This window comes from Athene noctua, chromosome 5 (assembly GCF_965140245.1).
Source record: "Athene noctua chromosome 5, bAthNoc1.hap1.1, whole genome shotgun sequence".
In the NCBI taxonomy this organism is placed as follows: Eukaryota; Metazoa; Chordata; class Aves; order Strigiformes; family Strigidae; genus Athene; species Athene noctua.
Genome location: NC_134041.1, coordinates 21,834,929 through 21,858,705, shown reverse-complemented (window position 1 = coordinate 21,858,705; position 23,777 = coordinate 21,834,929). Strand labels below are relative to the sequence as shown.

Below are 23,777 nucleotides of genomic sequence, written 5' to 3'. Positions count from 1 at the left end.
AGGTCTTATTCCAGAGATGGGGGATAACACAAATGAATTTTATATATGCCTAAATACACCTGTGTGTATATGCAGTGTGAGTTCAAGAGCTCTCTCATCTCAGCTGAAATTAAGTACTCCCTTTAAAAAGGACAAACAACAACAGCTTGGTGAAAATGTAGACCCAGTTAGTATGCTAACAAGAACAACTGTAAATAGAAAATCCAGTCACATCATAAAGTTAATATTTGTTTGGGATGTAATGTGGTACATTGTTTAACTTGCCTGAGAGAAGGTTTTTTAAAATAGATAAAAAGAGATTTAAAAGATTATTTTATGCATTGAGCATTCTTTCTGTAGGGAAAGAAACCTTCGGAAAAGTTACTTTGTATCCATCTCTCATTAACACAACATGCTTAGGTAACAGCAACTATAAATACCAGGCTTTCATATGGTGATATTGCTTTATTATTTCCTCACGCACAATTTAAGCAAAATGGTTAAGGAAGAACAGCAATACAGATTTGATGGTGCACTTCATTCCATATACTTCATAACATAAAGGTTCCCAAAGAATAAAGCGTGCATTTTTTTAAAGGGGAAAGAATCTATCACTATTTTTCCAAAACTGAAATAGTTAAGTCTTCTACTTTGGCAAATACAAATTTTCAAAGCTTCTCATTGAAGCTCTCAAATACATAGAATGTATTCTATTTGCTGTCCTGTTTGCTGCTAACAGTAAAAAAAAAAAAGAAAGAAAAAGTAGCAAAGTTTCCATTTTTCACACCACAGTTTCTCAGCACACCAAGGAAAACCTTGACATCATCCGTGAAGTTAAATCACTCAGATGTGACAGAAGGGTCCTCCTGTTCACATGCATATTATACATCCATTGAAATGTAGTGCAATACTTCACTGAGGTATGTTGATTTTTGCTTTTGTCGGCTTTCTGCCTTTTGGGGGTTTTTTTGAACCCTATAAGTTTGGGTTTATCATCCCCATTCCTTGGCACTCAATGATGTAGGTATCTCTACTGGGATCTTCCTCTTCCAATTTTGTCACAGTAAATTTGGCCTAAAACAGGATTAGAAATATATCACTAATTAAGTTATGACATTCATGACTTTATATATTCAGTTTCAAAAAATCTGATGTCAAGAAATCTTATTTCCATGTGTTTATGTATATTACAGCTTTGGCCGATTTCATTAAAAAACATCTAAATAAAGGTGGTAAACGTATCTAACCATTCTAAAGGTATTTAGCTCTAAAGTATGTTCACTTTCTAGAAGTAAATTCCCATATAAATATTGTAGCAATTATTTTATCAATGCTTGTCCTCTGTGATCAAGTTCAGTTCACGATGTCTGCTAAACTGTATATTGCCTAGTACTGGATGACAACCGATATGTAAAACTTTTGGACTCACCTTTGTTAGCTGCTCTGCAAAGTGTATAGCCGTTTGAGTATGAAGTGTAATTGGTCCACTTTTCACTCTAGAGACCCCCTTTGCTAGTGCCATAAAAATGATCAGCTGGAAGGGAGGGAAAGGTAATTATTAAGTATCTCTTCAAATCCTAGGACCTTATTTACTAAAAGGGAAGGAAAAACATAAAAAATGTCTGTAGATGTAAAAATGTGGTCTGCCAAGTTTCATGAAAGTTCACAGTGCTGAGCATTAAGGCTCAAGAAGCTTGGAAATTACTACTGTAATGCCTATCAGAGAAGGGCTGCTACTTTTCCACAGTAGAGTTTGCCACTGAATTCCTGTCACTGTATTTAATTTTGCTCTCCTCCATCCTCCTGCCCTGAAATTCCCCAAAGTCATGTCAGGCTGCAGATTGCTAGATTACCTCATGGAGAGAAAAACTCAGGATGAGGTTTTTTAATTCTAGCACTTTCTGATCATATTTTTGCCAGACATATATTTTAAAAACTGATTTGATTTACAACCACCATGACAAGTACTCTGTAAGATGTGATATAACTCTGAGCAGTTCCCATACACACTGAATCTCCTGTGGCACGTTTCCACCAGTTGTACTGTGCACACTTTGGAAAAAATAGAGTGAGTCCAAGACCTAAATACTTCCTATTATACTACATAAGAGTAATGTGTGGCCAGGTGTTTACAGCTAAGGGGCAACGTCAACCTATCTAGAACAGCCCAAGATCCCTGTCAGGCTGTGTTACTGAAAATAAGATAGCAGAGGGTCTTCATTTTCAAAGGAAATTAGGTGAGCAAGACAAACAGGAGATACTCTGCTCTCTAGTAGCTTCACTTAGTATCATTCTTAATATGTAATCAGGGAGCTATTTTTACTCCACTATATGGAGTGTCAAATAGAAGCAAATTCCTACCTCTTCCTTCCATACTTACTAAGATTTACTGCAAGTGAAAATTTAAGGGTGTTGGTGCAAAACCGGAAGCATCTGTGGTTCCTAAGAACTGTATGTAATTTGCTAATACTAGTGATGTTGTGACCACACCCAGAAACCTCCTGAAATTTCTAATTATCAAATAATTATGTAAAGTCACACCTACCTGTGGAGATACAGACTAACCTTGAAATCCGTATCTCATTCTTTCCCTGTTCAGATTTATTTTCTTTACAAGTAATATACATGCACATTCTTGTTACTTCAACTTCATGTAATCACATACAGGAGCCTTACTTGGTCTTGCAGAGAATCATCCACAGTTCCACCATGTTTAAGATTCCTAAGCAGTATCTCAGCTGCTTCAATGCCAACCTTGTCAGAATTCTTTCCTAACAGAGAAATCCAGGAGATTAGGATGCTGCCAATTATTATTTAACATTTTAAAAATACAGAAGGAAAAATAAACAAATCAAGAAATGATCAACATTTTAAACTGTATTTCCTTGCTTTTGCCTCAAACGTCTGCTTGAAAAACTCCTCCCATTTTATGATGACATATAATTCACACTTCCTAAGCAGTGGAAAGTAAGTAGCCCCACTTAGTCAAAGAAACATTTTATTCAAACCATTTAAACCCCAAATCACTTCTATTCATTTTAATCTAGATACACATCTAGATTCACTGTTGAATAAAACTTCACAGGTAAACCACAAAGACTGTATGTTCTTAAAGTCTAGAAGCATTTTTAACTCAGTGATCATTAACAATCCATTCTGAGAAAAGGTTAAGTTTAATAATTTTGTAATTTTTGTCACTATACAGGAGAGCTTAGTACAAAGTGCAAGATTCCATTTACTATGTTTAAAAATCTGCTCATTCCCACTGTCCTTTATTGATAAACAACATTCATTTAAAAATGCAACACTCGAAGTGTCTTTGAATAGATTGTATTTCAGATTCCTATTTGTTAATAGTACATTAAATTAAATCTGAAAGCGGTATACTTTATTGAACTCTTACCTCTCTTGCCAAGAGATGACCCAGCTAACAAACAACCCGTTGAAGTCTCTGCAACAACGCTAAGCAGAAAAAACAGAAGCAATATTAAGAGCAAAATCACTCCCTTTACACATTATTTACCAGATATGTAATCAAGATCTAGCTAATCAACTAGTAAGGTTGCAGGTATCAGTAGAGGGTTTGGGCTCATCTTACATTATTCCACTTCCAGTCCCAAAGGCTTGATCATCAGGTTCTCGAACAGACTGAATATTTATGTAAAGATCTCTGATTTCTTTTCTGATGCATCTCACTGCTGCTGCTGCCATGTCTTTTGCCAGCTAACAAGGTAAGAGGTAAAAACATTAATTTATGTAACTATAGTAATACTTTTTCCTCATAAGTCTAATACAGTGAATCCCTGAATAAACGGTCTATTTGATTAACAAGAAAAACAAAGGAATGTTATAAAACCACTACAAGCAAGCACCAAACATCATCTTTTCTGAGAATGTTCCCACAAAATTAAGATAACATTAAATACTGAACAAATGACAATTGCAGTGATGTATGTAGAAGCTTCAATATCAAGAGAAATTCAAGAACTTTTCTCCATTTGTAGGGAGGAAGATTGGAATTTAGTCTTGATTATCTCAAGACATTAGATGGTAAAAATAACCAAACATCATAATCCAACACCCCACAATTGTTATTGCACAGGATATACTGTATAAGATACAATATATAAAATAACAATTTTAAATCACAGGCAGGTGGGGGCAAATGAAGCTCATCCCAGCCTTGTGATCCAATCATAGCCAATATTCATAGGTTTGGAGATTTTAAGACTAAAACCAGCAGTCCACAGCTCTTCAAAAAGTAAACTGGTTTCTCCTCTTCCTTTCTCTACTACTTCCTAGCCTGTGTGTGAAGGAGTGTTAAGGAGATCCCACCACTCAGTGCCTGTAAACACAGACAGGATAGGAATAATAGAAAGAAGGGGGTACAAAGGAGCAAATTTCTCTGTTTTCTCTTTGACTAAACCTACCCTTAACTTGTTCTGTCTAATACCCTTAAGAATGGTTGAAGAATTGGATGTAGTCTGACCTCTGCCTATTACAGTGCACCATAGCTTACCCATAAATCTATGCATATGACTGTTCAAAAGTCTTTAGCATATACAGAGGGGTATCTTAGATCTGATTATTAAGGATACCGTTCTCATCTCCTATTTTAGCCACTACTATATTGCCATGCAATAAATGGATTTTAGGAATAATTCTATTCTACAGCCTGAATAATGGAAACCATTTAATAAGGCTACTTAGTTTGTATGTGAAATACCACAGAATACAGGAACAGTAGAGGTATGTTAAGCAGATTACATGCAATTTTATGGAGATATATCTGAAGTTGGATATTACCAGAGCTATTATCAGCACTTACTTTTATAGGCAGCGCTCCAGCAACAAACGCTCTTCCATATATCTTTGTCACCATGCCTCGTTCTGTTAAGTTTATTGGGCTCAACACTTTGACTGGTGACATCTGGACTACAACTTCACCACCTCCCTGAGGGTAGTAGCCCCTATTTAGAAATGGTAATCAAATATAATTGATTAGAGATCACAAGGAAACCAAAAAAAGAGCCAGAAGGCTCTTCATATATTTTATTATATATTTTTATGTTCTCTGTTACTGTACAAATTTTCTTGATGTGTGGCCTAGAAATCTTTATAGTAGAATTAGGTTCTCTAACAGTATTACCTCATAACACACATACTATTAACTATATTAACACCACCATAACTGACACCTCAGAAAAAGCTCAGTAATGTACTGCCTGTTCAGCATGCACTTCCCTCAGGCGTAGCCCGCAGGAAACATTAAACAACAGCTGAAGACTCAGCAACATAAAAAAAAAAAAAAAAAGACAGCAAAGAACCGTATCACGTTCATCATATGGTGACAGTACACACAGGGGCAGCTAATGCAGGTTAGTTCCTGTATTCTAAATTCATCCCTCAGCTTGACTGTGCACATGCCTCTGTGCTCACACACTGGTTCAGTAAGGCCTGCCTCTGCCACATGTCTCCATAACTCACCTCTTTTTTATGTCACAATTAAATGTGAAATTGAACTTTTCAACTATTGGCTTGAAAACCTGGAAAACAAGCATAAATCAAACCACAGAGTGAGTCTATTTTGCATTTATAATTAATCTTAAGGAAAAAAAAAAAAGTTCAACACAAACATTGCAGTTACATTATAAAAAAACAATAGCCAGTGTCATCCATACAGCTTATTTGACATTCCTCATACTTTATTCTGAATGACACTTTGTGTAAAAGGATTTTCTTATGGGAAGAGGAAGATAAATTCTTAACAATTCACAGCACTTCTAGAGTAAAGAATATGTTTTAAGTGAAATTTTCTTTAGTAACTAAAAGCAAACAGACTAGTTGCTGTTTCAGGGAATTCCATGAAACACCAGTTGCTCTCTACATACAGTATACTAATATTGTTATATTCCCATGCCTGATTCTGTAATTACAAATGAACTTGCAGTAAAAGCAACAGAAGTACAGTAGTTACATTGTACATACATGCACGAAAGATGCACCAAGCCAAAGAAATTTTTCCCTACCATGACTGTGTAGTCTATCTGAGGAGCCATCTCAGCATTAGTCCCACCTTTTAAATGAAGTTCTGATGGGGAAGCAGCAAACAGCACACAGGGCATTGCTACCTGCATCAGTAGACACACACTCCTAAAAACAATTACAAGATACCCAAATGTCGTGCAGTCATAATCTATAGAATTCCATAGAATCATTGCATATCAAAGGCAAATGACTTTCCAGAGCATTTATGCAAGTATTTGATTTTGAACATTATCTATAAAGTAACCTTATTAGTCTTAAAAAATACTAATTTAAAACTTCATGTCTTTAAGCAAGCTATAATATGAAGGTTTTTGTTTCACAGTAATTGCATCTATAACATTCCTGTTTGAAACAAAAGTAATGTAGCTTACTTAGTACAGTGATGGAACTGTGAAAACTCTAGGTTTCGCTATGATAAAAGCAGAAAAGGCTTAGGCAGCAATTTTAACATTTTAATACTTATTTAACAAAAAAAATATTTAGAAAAACTACAGAAGTACTTAGAAGCTGGTTAGCATCCCACACAAGAAAACTCAGGGGCATATAAAATCTGCTTTTAGATACAAGATTCCCCTATCATTGAATCTCTCCACATTTCATAGATAATAAAAAACTTGCAAAATAAAATTTCCAAAAGTAAGTTTGTTCAGCAAAACAGAACAGTTATCTCACAGGAGTCTCAAACATAATTTTGCATTGTGAAAACAGTACTGAACTGAAGAAAACATGGTTTTGTTTTCTTAAGTAACTTCCAAATGTTTGTGAACCTTACTGTCTCTCTTTTTTTTCTCTTTCTTGTGCTTAATTATTAATTCTGCTGCATTGTTGCTTACTCAAACCTTTCTGTGTTAAGTAAAAGGCATCAGCTTGGTTGTTTATACTATTGCAGCTCAGAAAAATATTTCTCTTAACTTAAAGGAAACTTTAACTTATGCCTAACCTGGCTAAGCTTCCAAACTGTTCATACCAGCCTTCCACAGCTAAACCCATTTACTCGGTTTTGCAACAGATTCCGAGAACAAAAGACCCAACACACAAATATAGGATAGAAGAAAGACAGGCAAAACCAACCATGGATAGAATATGCTTCCAGTTCCAAAAGACTAGTATCCCATATTGTACCACTACAAGGGCAAGTAAAATCTTAAAATTTACGTTATTATATGATGAGGATTATTTCAGATTTCAGGGATTTGAGATACTTTTCTAATTTGATGCATTTGACCTGATATGTAATGTACTAATGTAAGAAAATAACAGATAGTTTTAAATACATGGGCAGATACTTTTTGCTTAACATTAATGAAGTGTTCAACTTATATATAATTTATAATTTTAAAAATATTACACTTCCATGTACTTTATTCATATGTATTCTGCCTACACTAAAGGTTCTTTGGTCACATATATCCATCTCAGGCAGCACAGATTTTGGCACATTACCCATGTATTAATATTATTTTTTTCCCTGCTCTTCAGTGATAATTTTAAAGTTACTAAAACATCTTCTGTCGTAATTTCAAAGTTAACAAAAGCAGCTAAGAGCAGTTACTGGTCAGTCATTATCCGTGTACAAAGACATACCCTGCTGTTTTTGTATCTGCTACGTGGGTTCCGCCTTTGATCTTCCCAGGAGTGAAGGTTATTTCTGTTGAGCCAATTTCTCCACCTTCCAGCTTCCCCTCACATAGATCTCGAATGATCTCCAATCCAGACAGATGTTGAGGCCTTGGAATGACAATATGAAGTTAAAGATACATGCAAGTATACTACGTACTCAGATTAGATTAAATGAACTACTAAACACAAACTAATAAATACTACAATTGCAAATTTCAGATCAAACAAAGATCAGAAATTCGAGCTGGTTCCTACAGTACTTCTCCTGAGTTCACAGGAGCCAAAGGAGCAGCATTCAGACCATCCTGGAATGTGAAGGATTCTGGTCTGTTTTCCACTGGAATGGGTCCAGACAGACAGATGAGGTGCAGGAGCAGTCGCCTGTCCTAATGCAATAGATGCTTGGACAAAAATGCAGTGGGATAACGATGGCAATGGTGAACTGGAGCCAAGCCAGATACTGGTTGCCGGAGCCACAAGAGAGCTCACAGCTGAGCTACCTATCTGTCCTGCTGTGCTGGCGTTTCCATTTGTTTGAGTAATTTAAATAGGAAAGAGATGAACTGTTCTTAACACTGTACGCTCGCTCGGTGAACCACGTTTTGCTGAGGCATTATGTGACCTCAACCGTATTTCACGTTTCATAGCGTGCAGTCTGCTTTGAACCTTCGAAAGGATTCTGGAGACGCTCCCTAAATCCGCGGTGCCTGACAGGGGCCGCGCCCTCACCTGCGCCGAGAGGAAGCGGGCGGAGGGCTCCCAATGCTCCCGCTTCATCCCCGAGCTCTCCTCCGCCTCGGTCCCTCCAGGGAAGCGAGCACAGGCGGGGCTTTCTGACACAAAGGCCCTCTTAAAGCGATGGAAACACGGGGTTTGCTTTTGGAAGCATTCCAGACCAAAGCCAGCCGAGGCGTTCGCACGGCTGCGCCCCGGGCCCGGCAGGGCCTCACCCACGCCGCACCGCGCCCCCGCTGAGCGCGCCCGGACACCGCCGCGCCCCGGGACAGGCGAGCCGACGCGAAGCCGCGGCAAGGGCCGTACCTGAGGCCGGGCTGGCTCCTCCCGGCGCGGATCCTGCGCACCCGCAGCGGCAGGCCCAGCAGGCAGCTCAGGGCCGTGGACACTCGCAAGATCTGCCCGCCCTGCAACGCGAGAAACGGCGCTGGTCGGCCGCCACGGCACTTCCCGCCCAGCCGGCCGCTACCGGCCCGCCTGCCACCGCTGCCCGGGGCGAGGCGAGGCGAGGCCGCCCGCCGGTGCTCACCCCCTCCATGATCCCGCCGTCTATCTCCACCCTGTCCCCGTCCATGACCGGCGGCGAGCGGAGCCGTCTCTCGCAGAGGCCCCTGCCGCGCCGATGGGGTCCCGGCGGGTCCCTGCAGACGGAGAGCCCCCGGCGAAACAGCCCCCCGGGGCCGCGAACGCCTGCCGACGGGACGGCGCCCAAGATGCGCTCCGGGGTCGGCGGCGCCCCAGCCTGCCGGTGCCTGGACCGGGCGACAGCGCCGGAGCAGGCGCAGAGCGGAGCCACCTCCCCGCCCGCCCGCCCGCCGTGGGCTGGCAGGGGCGGCTCCGCTGCCTGAGGAGCAGCCGCCGGGTCCCAGTGCCCGGGCAGCCGCGTAGCGGGCGGGGAGAGCCTCCTTCCGCCCGCGTTAACGAGCGCATCCCGGCACAGGGCAGAGCAGCGGCGGCTCGGCGTCCCGGAGGAGGCAACGCATGGCCACGGGACCCGCTAGGCCGCGGCGGTGACAGACGCGGCACCCCGCAGGCTGGGGCGTCAACGCCGCGCCGCCCTATGCTGCCGCTGCCGGCCGGGGGAGAGCGGCCGGACTCCCGCCGCCACGGGTTACAAGCGACTGGTTCCTCCAGAAGCGAGATCGCTAAAAAAAGCACGGAGAGACGTACGCGTGTTGGCCTGGCAGCCGCACTCGGGACTTTATTACCGCCATACGGGGAAGGGCCGGGCCCTTCGCGCTGCTTCGGCCAAGAGCAGCCGCACTCCCTCCGCCACCGCCTTTGCTGCTGGAACCCCCGGGCGGCGCTCGGGACAGGCGACGCTCTCCCGTTACTTCCCGTGGGCGTGTGGCGGCTCCGAGGCGCCGCCTGCGCTCCCCGGGCGGTGGCCCCGGCTCGCCGCTACCTCCCCGCGCCGGCCCCGGCCCCGGCGCTGCCCTCCTGGCCCCGGCCCAGGGCTGCCGCCCGCTGCCTGGTTGGCTGCGGCCGGCGCGGCTGCCCGCGGTTGGCTGGTGAGTGGGAGGTGTGCGGGGCGTGGGCGCTGCCTCTTCCCGGAGTAAGATGGCGGCCGTGACCGCTCTGAGGAGCAGCTGCCGAGCGGCGGGGCGCCTGGTAAGGGGAGCCGGGGACCCCGCGGGGGGTGGCGCTCCCGGTTAGCCAGGGAGGGGGCGGACAACGCGCGGCCCCCTCGCCGCGGCGGCGGCATCCTGGAGCCCCGCGGCTTCCTTGCAGCCGGGAGCGAGCGCGCACCGCGGCAGACCCTCGGCGCGGGCAGGACACGCTCGCGCGCTTGCCGCCTCCCCTCAGCCCTGCCGGCCGCCGCCTCCCCCCGCGCCTGCGGGCGGGCCGTGCCCGACCTGCCCTCCCCGCCTCCGCTCAGCCCGCCCGGCCGCCTCAGCCGCGCCTCCGAGCGGGCAGCGCTGCCCCGCGCGGCGCGGGTGACCGTGTGTCCCGCAGCCGAGGGCGCCCGGCCCCGCACGCCCCGTGCTGCCGCCGTGCCGGCGGAGCCCGCCCGCTGCTCCCGGGGGCTCAGGATGGCTTCGCTCCCCAGGGGCCCCCAGTCAGACCTCCTCCGCCCCACGCTGCTGCCCCCGGAACGTCTTCCCCCTGTGCGTGTGCCTCCTGTCATAAGGCGCTGGCACCCTTCTCTTCTCTTGCTTCTCAGCCGCCTGGTTCACTGCATCGCCTCTACGTTCCGCTGCCATCCCCGCTCCTCCGCCCGTGCATCAGCCCCCTTTGCATACCGTGTCTGCACAGGGACGGTGTAGTTACGTAAACACAGAAAGGGGAAACGTGTTTCTTTGAATCCCAGGAACCTTGACATTTGTTAATTAAGTAGTTGAGATATCATACTTCAAAAAGTGAATCTAGTTGGTTGCCTTTTAGGACACCTGCAATCTTATAAACATATGCCACCATTAAGACTTTATGCTTTCTCCTGCCTTGTATCACAGTCTTCCCGCTGTAGTGAAGAGTGCTGGTTTCCAGTTCTGTGGCTGCTCTTTTGTGGAATGTCAGGGAAAAGAAACATCTTTTTGTAAGATAGTCCAAGTGAAAGCAAAATTAAGGATCAGTTCCAGTTTCTATTATTATTTTTGCTCTTAATAATAATCCATATTGTATTTTGAAAGCACAGTAGTGAGAGGCATTTTTTCAGTGATGCTTTTGTAATTATCTAACTTTGGGCTACATACAAGCAATTTTCTACTAATTAAGAATATTGAAAATAGCAGCTTATTTTTAGTTTTCTCTTTAACTAAACCATCTACTCTTAAACCCAGAGGGAGACTCTGATAAGATGAAAATGCTCATCTTATCTATGTGTATGCTGAACTAGGTACTAATTCTTCTTGTGACCATCTACTGTGAAACAGTGATAAGTTCCAAGAAGTAATATGGTTATTATAATATTAAATGGCTTTATTTTAATATTCTCAATGCCTTTGCAAACACTTTGGCTAGCAAGATGAAGGACAGTGTAATATTGGTTGTCCAAGGGGCTGTAAGTTGTGAAGAAGAAAAGAAAGGAGCTTGGGAGTCATCGTGTTAAGTAGCAGGGAAATAACAGTTACTCCGACAATAGGACATCGTGCGAGTTACTTAGGTGAGGAATAATGTCTGACTGAAACGTGCAACCAAGGACATTGGTTCAGTTAATATATAGGCAGCTCTGTACTTGGAGATACAGAATATGTATGCAAAACAAATCCAGTGTGAGTAAATGTCCATTAAAATGACTTGATGTGACAGCAAGTCAGAGTTGTATAGAGGAGTATCCTTTAATGAGAAGTCATTGCCTTTGAGCACAAACTATTCAATTTGGTTTTGGAATTCAGTGTTACTTCATCAGGTAATCAGTTGCCTGCAGGCTGCATAAAAACATTTCCTTCTGAGGCTAATGGTAGATTTTTTAGATCAGTATTGATTTAGAAAAGCACAGTTGGCTTCTTTTAAGGGAACAACCAAAACTGAACTAAACAGAGACAAGGCAGTTCTCCCCCAAGTAGCAGACAGCTCCCATGCTGTCTTGATTCAAACCACAAGTCTTAGTCAACCAGGTATCAGTGGCTGATACAGCCTCAGTATCAGTGAGAGACTGGAGTGAGTCCTCAGTTTCTTCTCCCCACGCTAACTCTGCACTCTGAAGGAAAAGTGTTCTCTTACTCTGGCATTATTGCTTTTAAGTTGTCATATAGTGTAATAGTGGTGACATAGACATAGCTGCTAGTACTGTGCCTGTTGGTTTTTTATTACTATATTTTTCCAGACATTGAGATACGTAGAAAACTAATTTTATCTTTTATATGCTTTTGTTATTTCCTTATTTGGCATTACACAGAAAATAGTATTATGGAGATTAAATACTGCAATTAATAAGCACAGAGCCTTTATTTAATGAATTTTAATTTTTCCCCTGTTTAGAATTCCCCTTGTTCTATGAACAGATTGGGAACTGTGTTATTGCTTTAATATACTAGCACACCAACTTTTCATAGAGAATGTGTAAAACTGCAAACCAAAAAGATTCCATTTTTTAAAAATGCAGTAGTTTTGAATTATTCCTACGAATATAATTTCAAACAGCACTGAAACTCTTTTGTAACAAAAACAGTCTGGTTTTTTGGCGGTGACATTACTAAACCACTACCTGCATTGATTACCAAATGTTAAACACACATGGAAAGCAATATGCAACTTTACATTTTGAAATAGTTCAGAGATTTGATGTGCTTCTTGTGATCATCTTCACAGGTAAATATTAAGTGTTTTTCATGTAGGGTCATATAAAGAGAAAAGAGTTTTATTGTAAATTTGAGACAAAAAGATCTTGCTGGACCAAAAAAAAGTAACTATGGACTCAGGTGGGAAGAAAAACAGAATTAAAAACAGAATAGGCTTGTGAGGATGTACATTATATACCAGTTTTGTAATTGAATAAGAATTTTAAATGGGTTAATAAGATTTGTCATAGCTTAAAGTTACCATTTTACTTGATTTTTTTAATAGGGAAAATGGGAGGACTAATGAAAAGGATTTACTGTTTGTTCAGTATAGGAATTAGAAAAATACTTATTCTGGATCAGTAGATACAATCTTTAGTAGCAGGCAGCTGAAAAGTAACTCAATGTAACTTTGTTGTGTCCTTTCCCATAGATTGTATTGTATAAATATTTGTTCCTAGAAGAAAGGTGATGTTAAATATAACTTGTAATGCTAGATTAAATAATATAGAGAATGCGTACATCATCAGTTCAGAATTGTACAGTTTTCTGAATCTACTTTTTAAAAGTGTAATATAAAATCAAATAGTTGAACAGTTAGGGGTGTGGGGAGGGCAATCAGGAGGTTCTGTAACTATTGAAAGGATTTTTTAAAAAATAAGTTAAAATGACCTTTCCCATGCAGGTGTGCTGTTTTCTGGCTCCTCTAAGAAGATAATTTCTAAATTTTACAGTTTTGAGCTACTTGAGGTACATTGTAGCACCTGAATTTTTTTTGTATCTCTAAATTAATTGGAGATAGTATCTACAGATAAATTGTTATTTTTATTAATTTTACAGCACTCTAAGAGAACATAACACCAGAATTAAATTAGATTTAAGAAATCTTACTAAATAAGAAAGGTCTGGACTAACTTCTGTTGAAATTATAATGCTTATTTATGTCAATGCAAGTGCTACTGGCTTTGCTTTGGACCAAAATCATGACTGATTACATGATGCTTTAAAGCATAAGGTTTTGTCTGAAGAACCTTTCAGAAAATTCTGTTGACCCTTTAAGTTGATTTCTGGATAAATATAAACATAACCATGAAAGAAAACCATCTCATGCCCATGTTCTTAAAAGGTGTCATTGAAGTTGATGTGAAATTATATTTACTTGAAGGTGGTGATTGCCTCCTGTATATTAACAGAAATAACAGGGCAAATGTCAGTCCCCTCTGGTGTGAATTTCCGTTCCAATTAGTACTCCTGATCAACCTTTGATTGGAATAAGAACTGACAAAGAAAAATATGCTGATTTTTCCTGAAGTCTAGGGACCCTTCCAGCATGCATTCTGGATAAGAACATTTCACATGGCTGATGTAGTTGATATTATGTATTCTTTTTGTGTGTGTGTCCTGATTAAACTAACTGCTTAGAGAAACAATACCAAGTATGAATCTCTTACCTGGTCTTGTAATGATTTTTGTTAATTGGTTCTGTTATTGTGGCTTTGATCTCCCCGTATGTTTTATTAGTGAAAGAAGTTAAAGACCTGGCAAAGCTTATGCTAATTTAATGGTTATTGTACATTTGCTATATATTCAGTATAATTGTGTTTCTGTAAGAACTTCTCTTATATAAAATAGAATTAAACTCTTTTAGTATTGCTGTTGCATCAGGAATATTAAATGAGCTCTACATTCCTCGGTCCGTTATATTAACACTTGAGACTTTTCTCCCCCAGGTTTGCATTCACCGTGTTAGATCGTGCAGCAGCATTCGCTTTATCAAATCAAAATATGTGTGCGTGTTTGACAAATCTGCCCTCAAGTTTAGTCATCAACAGCGATTATTCAGAACATCTGCTGGTAATCTTTTTCATAATAAAATAATTTATTTTGCTATTTTATGAGTGTTATGTTAGCAGTTTATATATGACGGGTTTGTCAACTGTTTTTGATGCATTCAGATTTTTCTGTCCGATATATTTAATATTAAATATGCTGTATTTCCTTATTGTCTGTTTTAAGTTTCATGTGGCCAAATTGTCCAGTTTAAGCTTTCCGACATCGGAGAAGGGATTACAGAGGTGACTGTAAAAGAATGGTAAGCTCTACTTTCTTAAAAATGTACTAAGAGATCAGCAAGTAGTTTAATAACTGTATTATCAATTATATATCTGAGTATATGTTATCTGGGTTACTAGCAAAGTTTTTCAAGTTTCATTTTCCACATTTTAAAGCCTTGTGTGTACTGAGCTTTACATTTTGTTTATTTGCAGTCTGGTTTATTTGGGAGTGGAAAAGGTGGAAGGAATGGGATGCCCTAACTGCACCGGTATATAGGCTTTCCTTCAGTGATTAATGTGTTTAGAGTGCAAGAGGTCTGTCTTTTATTATACTTACTTAGGCTGAACTTTAGAAAAAAATTACTAGTCTGGAGAATCCACATAATTTTATCCTATACCCTTTCTCTATTGACTTTAGTAACAGATTTGAACGTTTAAATTGTTTGTAAAAAGCCAGTGATGAATGGATTAAGGAAAATCAATATGTACAGTGAAGGAAGGCAATGCTGAAATACAGTGTTCTTTGAAATGCCTTCTCTTTGCATGGATGACAAGTGTTTCCTACTTGGAGTTTCTTTTCTGAACTGATCATGTACTGATCCTGGCAATTTGTAACTAAGAACTTCCTTAGGTTCAGGCTAAGCTGGGCTCATTCTTATTCTTAGTTGCCTTATAAGCTGTCAAGAAAACCCTGTTTTACTAAACTAATAATTATAATATATGTGTGATGATATTCTAAATCATTGTGTCATTTCATGAAAAAAAAAAAGGGTTCTGGAGCAGTCAGGCAAAAGGTATAGAGCAAATGTATCCATTATGTAGTATTTGTCTTCTTATCTGGAATGCATTTTCATGTTGTGGGGATGTACATAACTGAATCAAAAGAATACACAGTACAGATTTTTACACTTAATGTGTTTTATACTGGCCTGTGTCTTTTCTCTTAGGTATATAAAAGAAGGTGATAGTGTGTCTCAGTTTGATAGCATCTGTGAAGTACAAAGTGATAAAGCTTCTGTTACTATTACTAGTCGTTATGATGGCATCATTAGGAAACTCCATTACAATTTAGATGAAATTGCTTATGTTGGAAAACCATTAGTGGACATTGAAATCGATGCTTCAAAAGGTATTGTAAGCCATTTTTTTTCTCTTGCATATTTTATGTTTGTTGTCATAAAACCATGAGTGACAGAGGAGTTTACTTTTTCCCCCTGAAAATCTTAAAACTGATTTTTTTCCCTCCTTTGTAGAGTCAAGAAAACTAAGTAGAACAAGCTGTGATATTTTACTAGGATTTAAAATCTCAAGAGCTAGACATTTCCTAATGAAAATTTAGCTAAGTAGCAGCCTTTAGCATGCTATGTTCCCATCCACAGTAGCTCAAAGTAAATGTTAAAAAGTTCAGCTGTCACAATCACAGAGTGGATGATGTTGGAATTTAACAAATGCATATAATGTGGTAAAGTTAAAATTTTTCTTTCTGTTTGCAGGTGTTTCCCCAGAAGAAGATGTTGTTGAAACACCTCCTATGTCTCATGAAGAGCACACTCACCAAGAGATAAAAGGTCACAAAACGTTAGCAACCCCTGCAGTTCGTCGTTTGGCCATGGAGAACAATGTAAGTTTGCTGAATCAGGTCCTGCTGCATTTTATCCATCTTTTATATAGTGGTTTGACTGACTAGGAGAACACAGAGGAAACTAGGAACTAGGAGATCGAGAGGAAAGTTCTGTGATAAATGTCTTGTTTTCAAATACATTTCAAATGTGTAAAAACTATTGTAAAGAATTGTGCATTCTTATGATTATGGTGGATAGGAAAAGAATTACTGGGCGTAAAATGCAGCTAGAATACTTTAGGCTGGAGGTTAAGAAAACCTTTTTAGAATAAAAATAATAAAGTATTAGAACAGATTCCTGGAACAGAGGAAGGAGGAAGGAAAAATGGAATCTCAGCTTTAGCTACCTTGCTCTGTTTTTCAGATTTGTGTTAGGGCAGAGGATGTACAAGGTTCTTCTCTAATTCTGTTTTCCTATGAATCTGTAAATATCCATTGGTTTGGAAAGCTTGTGGTGCATTTTTAGGACAAAAATCAAACAGTAAGTAGAGAAAATTAAGTGACAAGTAGCTTTCCTCAAATTTAATATTTCACTTTTGATCCTGTGAGGTAATTAAGAGGTAAATAGTATTAATGGTTCCTCCTAAAAGTATGTTACAAAGGGAAAGAAAACTGTATTTATGTTAGATCAGTAACTAGAATATTTTTTAACTGTCGCTCACAATATAGGATATTTTTATATTGCTGTAAAACAGAAGTGTCATAGTTTGTTATGTACTTTTCAGATTAAATTGAGTGAAGTTGTTGGAACAGGCAAAGATAACAGAATCCTTAAAGAGGACATACTCAATTACTTGGCCAAACAAACAGGAGCTATTTTACCTCCATCACCAAAGGGTGAAATTATCCCACCTTTGCCAAAATCAGAGACTGTGCCAGCTGCTCCAAAGGACAAAGCACGCAAAACTCCTCTCCCTGTTTCCAGACCCCTTGTGTTTTCAGGAAAAGATAAAACTGAACCTATAACAGGTAAATTATAAAATAGAAAATCTTGAGACCATGTTCACAGTAGACTACCAGTAATTGTTACTCAGTGAACAGTTGATTCCTTTTGAAGGGAGTGTGCTTCATGTTACTGACATACAAACAAGCAGTAGGAAAACATGCTCTGTAAGAAGGTGTTGCGTGAAATTATTTTATGAAATAATTGTCCATGTTTTGGTTGGATGGAGTTGGGCTGCAAGGTGCACTTGCTCATTTCTAATCTGTGTTTCTTCACACATGCTGAGACAGGTGGGAATTCTGAAATGTGAATCTGTCACAGTATGACTCATTATTCAATTAGTGGTAAAATGCAGTAAATTTAAGGGCTTATCAGTGCTTAATAATAGCGTACTTCAGCATTCACACTTGTTCTGGAGAAGAGTGCAACAAAACCACTAAGGTAAGAAAAATCACATTAAGAGGAAGATAGGTTTTTGCTTTTGTCAATTTTTACTTGGAGAGGCTGGAAAGAATTGTGCAGATTACTGTATTATGATTTCAAATACATACATACATAGGAGAAATATGCAATAAAATAATCTGAAATATTACAATCATAAAGATTTAGTTGCGTGTGCTGAATAAGTGTTGATTCTAAAGTGAGCTTTACCCTGTCTTTTTCTTGTTGTGGTTGGGTTTTGTTTTGGTTTGCTTTTTTCAGTTGCGTAATTTGTTTAATGAAGAAAAATAATTGAAATTTTACCATAACTCCCCAGAAGCTCATTTTGTTTGTCTAAGAAAACAGTGAATATTTTCCAGGTTTTCACAAGGCAATGGTAAAGACTATGAGTGCAGCCCTGAAGATACCTCACTTTGGTTATTGTGATGAGATTGATTTAACTCAGCTTGTTCAGTTGCGAGAAGATCTGAAACCTCTAGCACAGATTCGTGGAGTTAAGCTTTCCTTTATGCCTTTCTTCATAAAGGTGAGGTGCGCAGCAGAGCACTGTATGGAGTACTTATGCAGATTTTACCAAAATCTGATCAATGATTGTTCTAAGTTTGAAGCACCTCTCTATCACCTGAATAATTACAGGTCATAAGAAAAGTCTCAACTTGTTTATTGAACCACTTATTAATTTACTGTTGTAGTTAGGGTTGTATCATATCATGGACAATTTTTGAAATATTAATAGGAAAGGTTAGAGCAGATAAAGCACTATTCATTATGGAGGGAAGCATCACTAGGTGTTTGAATTACACAAAACAGATTTTGGAAACTCAGTATTTTTTATGAGCTCCATCAAATTGAACCTCATGTGAAATGCATCATTATTATTGTTATTATATTTTCGTTGGTAATGAACCTCTCAGGTGAATCATTATGTCTCTTCTGTTGTTCAGAAGACCAAGCACTTGCAACTCACTTAGTTGCCATGGTTCCATTTCCAGCTGTTGGCATCAGTGAAGGCTGGTGCACTGCCTAAACTATCCATTGAGTGCATAGCTTAGTCTGAAACTTCTGGTAATGCTATTTCAGTTAGAGTGCTAAGTAAGCACTTATTCTGCTCACTCTCCTTAGTGGGAATTAATATTACTTCCTTGAAAAAACTGTCATCTAAGTGGAGAGCCGAGAATAACATTACTGCTGAATCTCATAACTTCTGTCTTGGGATATCTGATTTGAATTGTGGAACAGAAATAACAAATGCAGATTCAACTACAGTTCTACTTGGGAAAGGGTTTATCATCTTTTATATGTCTGATGTATATTTAGATTTTGTAAATTGTCTTTTTCTTCTTCTATCCTAATAATGACAGAATATCAACAGACAGGTTTAGGAGAGTTTAAGCCAATTTGATTGCACTGAGGAAGTCCATATTGTTATTAATCTATATTGTCTCCCACTGTTCCTTCCTTTCTATGCAGCACTCTGGTTATAAAATAAAAAAATCTATCTTTTTTTTTTTTTCTTTTCTATTTAACAGGCAGCCTCTCTGGGATTATTGCAGTATCCTATTCTTAATGCTTCTTTGGATGAAAGCTGTCAAAATGTCACATACAAGGTTTGTAAACCACTGATAAAAGTTGTGAGCAGAAAAACTAAACTAACAGCTGACAAGGGGTTTTCAGAATGTCTGAGCTAATTGTAAGAACCAGAATTACAGTGTTGTGCTGGAAAATAATTTGTGTGTCCAGATTCTAAGGTTGGATTTGATTTACTATTGATCTTATTTCAGTAGTTTAATGAGAGTCACTTTGTTTATTCAGGCTTGCCTCAAAAATGCATATTAGTATGGTGGTTTCCTACTTTTCTCCTGAAGATGGGCCAAGCATTTAAAATGAGAACGTTTACTAAAAATTACCATATTAGATTTTAATAGCATAGTGACTCCACTGTTCCAACACTCAACCCTTATGTATTAAAGCGATATTTTAAACATTTTTGATAAAAACGATTTAATTTTCATACAAGGTGATGGATTGATACTTCTTGGCAGCAAGGGTGTATTTTCTGAAGTGATGTGTACACGCTTCTTTGCAGTACAAACTCCTTTTGTGCTGTTTCATCAATATCTCTCAGATGGATCAGACTACATTCCTTCTAGCAAATGAAAGTCAACTCAGTTTCTGCTAGTTGTGTTTTGTTACCCATATAATCATCCTAAAGTGAAATATTTTCAGTGTAAAATTGATTCCTGGATTTTGTTTTTCCTGGATGAGAAACTGTCAAAATGAATTTGCACTTTGTAGATGTGGAAAGCTAATGTTTAAAAATTTATATCCGCTTCTTCCCTCAAAGTTGTATAGAGGAGTCACTTGCTACAGACAGCACTTTCTAGTTTCAAAAGATATATAAAGAAGACATTATTCAAAGGCTTTTTTAATGTAAAATACATTTAACGTTGACTACTTGTGTTAATGTCCGGTTAATGAAACTTCTTGCAGGCTTCGCACAACATCGGAGTTGCTATGGACACAGAGCAAGGTTTAATTGTCCCAAATGTGAAAAATGTTCAAGTCTGTAGTGTGTTTGAGATTGCTTCTGAATTAAATCGCCTACAGGCCTTGGGCTCTGCAGGCCAACTGGGAACAAATGACCTCACTGGAGGAACATTCACCCTTTCAAATATTGGCACAGTAAGTACAGGAAAAATGAGAACTTACATCTGAAAACTGCTTCTGAAATGAATACCTTAAAGTTTGATATGCAATGAACAAAACCTGTAGCAATTAATGCAAGAGGCAGTCTGTTTTAAAAAAGCATAAATAAATTATTCATTAACTAATATTGCCAGCTTTTTCTTTTCTAGATTGGTGGCACTTACACCAAACCAGTGATACTACCTCCTGAAGTAGCTATTGGAGCACTTGGAAAGATACAGGTATATTAACTTTATCTCAGTGATGTGAGTGTTTAACTCCAGCTAACTAAGGTCATCTGTAATAAAAATGAAATGTGGAGTGTCCGTTTATTTTGTTTTCTTTATAAAAACATTTCCTTTTTATGTTACAGAAACTGCATAGCTTGCAATTGAAAAGTTTTGTGATGTTTTTAAGTGACTGTACAGAGACACCAAATGTTTAAATAGAAGTCCCTTATGCCAAAGGTTCATATTTGTTTTCTAGAATCCTGTTATACTTCACTCACATCTATGTTTAGCCTTCTAGTTATTAAAAAACAACATAAATATATTTTTACAAGTGCTATGGCAGTAGCATTTTTGCTGATCATCGAGAAAATTGAGAGTAAAAATGTATTCTGATAATGCAGTTTAATTTCGAGCCAGATAGCTAAATCCATAGAGCTGTATGGTGAAGGCAGTTTCATATTTTCTGAATTTCAGGCTTTTTTACATTTCTTTAATGTAGACTTTTGAGAGCAATGCTAGAAATGAAGTTAGTATTAATTTAAAATACTTTTTCTACGTTCTTCCTATACACCTTTTGTTTATGGGATGCCTTAAGGAAACCATAACTTGGAGCACTAACAGTGCAATAAACTATTCAAGAAGAACTTTTGAGTCAAGAAAGGTTTTCACTACTTCAGTGTTTCCATGATGGTGGAAACAGGATATAACTGCTTAATATGTAGTTTTGATATATATTCTAACCCACAGCACAAACAATAATGGGAAGGTCTTTGCTTTTTTGAACAGCACTATTGCTTTGTCTAATTTAGCAAAACGTTTAAATTTAGATTAACAAATGAACAATTTAAAAATATAGATTTGTTAATTAAGTATTTAATATTTATATTTTTACTCTTCTGTTGATTTTTAGATTCTTCCTCGGTTTAATGGAAAAGGTGAAGTATTTAAGGCACAGATAATGAATGTGAGTTGGTCAGCTGATCACCGCATCATCGATGGAGCTACAATGGCCCGTTTTTCTAATTTATGGAAATCTTACTTGGAGAATCCTGCTTCGATGCTGCTAGACCTTAAATAAAGGAAATCATGGCTAGAATATGCCTTTAAACTTTGTGGATTAGACTGAACAATTACAAAAGCTGGCTCCGCTAGCACATGCCCTTTGCTACTCACATTATGTAATAATTTTATGTGGTTACAAGTTCTCAACAGCTGGTACCAATCTATCAATTAGTTATTCTTTTAATTAGTAGTGCTGTAAGTTGTTCTACAGCAGACTGTCAGACTTAATAGGTCATGGCATGACTTTTGAATACAGTGATGGAATGTCTTTATCTTGCCTTTTAGAATACATATGGATGTGAGGCTGGTGTGACTGAATGATACTGATCTACAACTGTGGTATTTATAATCTGATTAACCTATTTTGAAGGGAAATACTCATAGTTCTTCCTTGTTGGACACGTAAATTTATTTTAACAAATAATATCCAAATTCCCAAAAGAAGTTATGCAAAAAATCATATACAAATAAAATGCCTTTTATGCTTCTGCTGTAAGATGTTCAGAGGGCTTTTTGTTATTTAACTGAGTAAACCTCTCAAGTCTTTTGCTAGTCCACTTTTTCCTGGCAATTACTTGCACAGGTAGTCTTTGTCAAATTATAAATGAAGAGACCATATTTATTCAAATGCTTACTGATAACATTTATTGCTAACTATCAGGGCCTTAATACTCTCTAAAATATTCTGTATTTTTATAGATTGGAATTAGTTGCAATTCTTAAATGCTCTCTAGTTATTTTTGTTTCTTATAGAAAGCATCTGTCTGGTTAAAAAAAAAAAGAAAAAGGAGGATCTAATTTGCTATTTCATCATTACATAAACCTGACAGTAAGCAGACCATCTTCTAAAAGCTTGCACTGTATTATTGATGTTCAAATACTAGAATTTGACAGATTAATCAAATAAAACAAAGAATTAACATCTAAAAAATACTATGTGAGATAAGGACTTTTTAAACTCAGATACAAGGCACATAGTAAGTTCAAGTTAATGCCTTCAGAACAGACAACAGTTACGTGGATTGAAGGTAAACTAAACAGGTGATGAGGACTGCACTGGTTACTTAACAGGAGGTATGAAGAAAACTGTTGGATATAAATACCTTCTAGAAACATAAGTTGTAAACAGACACAAGAAAAGACATTTACATGGCCTTAATTTGTAAGGCACGAAATGGACATTTTCTCCTTTCTTCAGATATATCAAAAACTGCCTCTGCAGGAGCATTCTCCAAAATTGTCTGTTGTGTTTAGCTGTGAAGATGCAAGACACAAGCTACCAGAGCTAGAATCTCTGCTATCCTTGATGCTGAGACTGAGCAAGAGGAAAGATGGTAATGTAAGGGAGGGAGCATGGGAGCATACATGTAAGGTGCTATTTATATTTCTATTGTGGTATAAGGGTCTTTTTTATATAGGTCATTTCTTGCAAAGTTTGACTAATATATCATGCTTATCACCCATTTCATTTATATCAGATTTATTTATTCCTAATAAAAAAAAGTAAAGCCACAAAGAATTGTAATAATATTGTTTTTATTTGTGAATTTTATGCAGGCAGTCCTGTACAGGTGACTCAGACTTCTGTTTCTTCTTATCTTAAAGAACCTACAGCCTAATGGCTACTTTTCTACAAGTATATTGTGTGGTAAGGGCCTAGTCTGAATAGTACATTTTTTTTAATCTGGTGAACATGGAGAAAATAAATTGAGGAACTATAAGTGTATGATAGAAAGCAATAAAGTGAAATATTTGAGGCAGAATAATTTTGCTTATACAAGGATACTGAAATGTCTTTGTCTCCTAAAACTCCAATAAAAGGGAAGGTTATTTTTTTTCCCCAGCTCTAATTATCTGTCTCTTTTAAGGAGGAGGAAATTAACTAGTTAGGTTTTTCATTATGACTTCTTTAGATCAAGAAAAAAATCTCACTGTGGGGATTGAATCTATATCAAAACTGGTATAGATTGAATCTATAGCAAAACTGAAAGAAGAAATACCTATGTCAAAGAACATGTTGGATTTTTTGCTTTTGCATCACTTAAAAAAAGAATGCAGAAGATTGAAAGCTAAAGCAGTTATATTTTTAAGAAAGAGTTGGTGTTCAGGTATTTAGCTGGTCATGGAGTGGAGAGTGGT

General features: G+C 38.7%; 2 protein-coding genes across 3 annotated transcripts; one reads left to right on the top strand and one right to left on the bottom strand.

Moving 5' to 3' along the window:
• Positions 1-424: 424 nt before the first annotated feature.
• RTCA (RNA 3'-terminal phosphate cyclase) lies at positions 425-9,136 on the bottom strand. The gene is made up of 11 exons (XM_074906659.1): positions 8,912-9,136; positions 8,689-8,789; positions 7,612-7,755; positions 6,009-6,132; positions 5,467-5,525; positions 4,808-4,949; positions 3,578-3,702; positions 3,383-3,441; positions 2,656-2,750; positions 1,409-1,513; positions 425-1,053 (listed from the first exon to the last, which is right to left on the bottom strand). Exons 1-11 carry the CDS (start codon positions 8,954-8,956, stop codon positions 955-957), a joined length of 1,098 nt encoding a protein of 365 aa, XP_074762760.1. The 5' UTR covers positions 8,957-9,136; the 3' UTR covers positions 425-954.
• Positions 9,137-9,811: 675 nt separating this feature from the next.
• DBT (dihydrolipoamide branched chain transacylase E2) lies at positions 9,812-22,134 on the top strand. 2 transcript variants are annotated; one of them, XM_074906657.1, is made up of 11 exons: positions 9,812-9,993; positions 14,333-14,456; positions 14,619-14,694; positions 15,604-15,785; positions 16,150-16,277; positions 17,003-17,246; positions 18,021-18,187; positions 19,191-19,268; positions 20,152-20,343; positions 20,517-20,588; positions 21,487-22,134. In XM_074906657.1, the coding sequence occupies exons 1-11, from the start codon at positions 9,943-9,945 to the stop codon at positions 21,652-21,654; spliced, it is 1,482 nt and encodes a 493-aa protein (XP_074762758.1). In that variant the 5' UTR covers positions 9,812-9,942; the 3' UTR covers positions 21,655-22,134. The 2 variants fall into 2 exon arrangements, with proteins under 2 accessions (XP_074762758.1, XP_074762759.1); XM_074906658.1 differs by lacking the exons at positions 9,812-9,993; positions 14,333-14,456 and adding an exon at positions 14,870-14,971 and having other exon boundaries at positions 14,646-14,694.
• The last annotated feature ends 1,643 nt before the right edge of the window (positions 22,135-23,777 follow it).

Excerpts from the sequence above, each read along its gene's own strand:
- DBT (XM_074906657.1), top strand. The coding sequence starts at position 9,943 with ATGGCGGCCGTGACCGCTCTGAGGAGCAGCTGCCGAGCGGCGGGGCGC. Across the intron at positions 16,278-17,002 it reads GTTTGGCCATGGAGAACAAT|ATTAAATTGAGTGAAGTTGT; the intron begins GTAAGTTTGCTG and ends TGTACTTTTCAG. Across the intron at positions 18,188-19,190 it reads TTATGCCTTTCTTCATAAAG|GCAGCCTCTCTGGGATTATT; the intron begins GTGAGGTGCGCA and ends TCTATTTAACAG.
- RTCA (XM_074906659.1), bottom strand. The coding sequence starts at position 8,956 with ATGGACGGGGACAGGGTGGAGATAGACGGCGGGATCATGGAGGGG. Across the intron at positions 8,790-8,911 it reads ACGGCGGGATCATGGAGGGG|GGCGGGCAGATCTTGCGAGT; the intron begins GTGAGCACCGGC and ends CTCGCGTTGCAG. Across the intron at positions 1,054-1,408 it reads TTGCAGAGCAGCTAACAAAG|GCCAAATTTACTGTGACAAA; the intron begins GTGAGTCCAAAA and ends ATCCTGTTTTAG.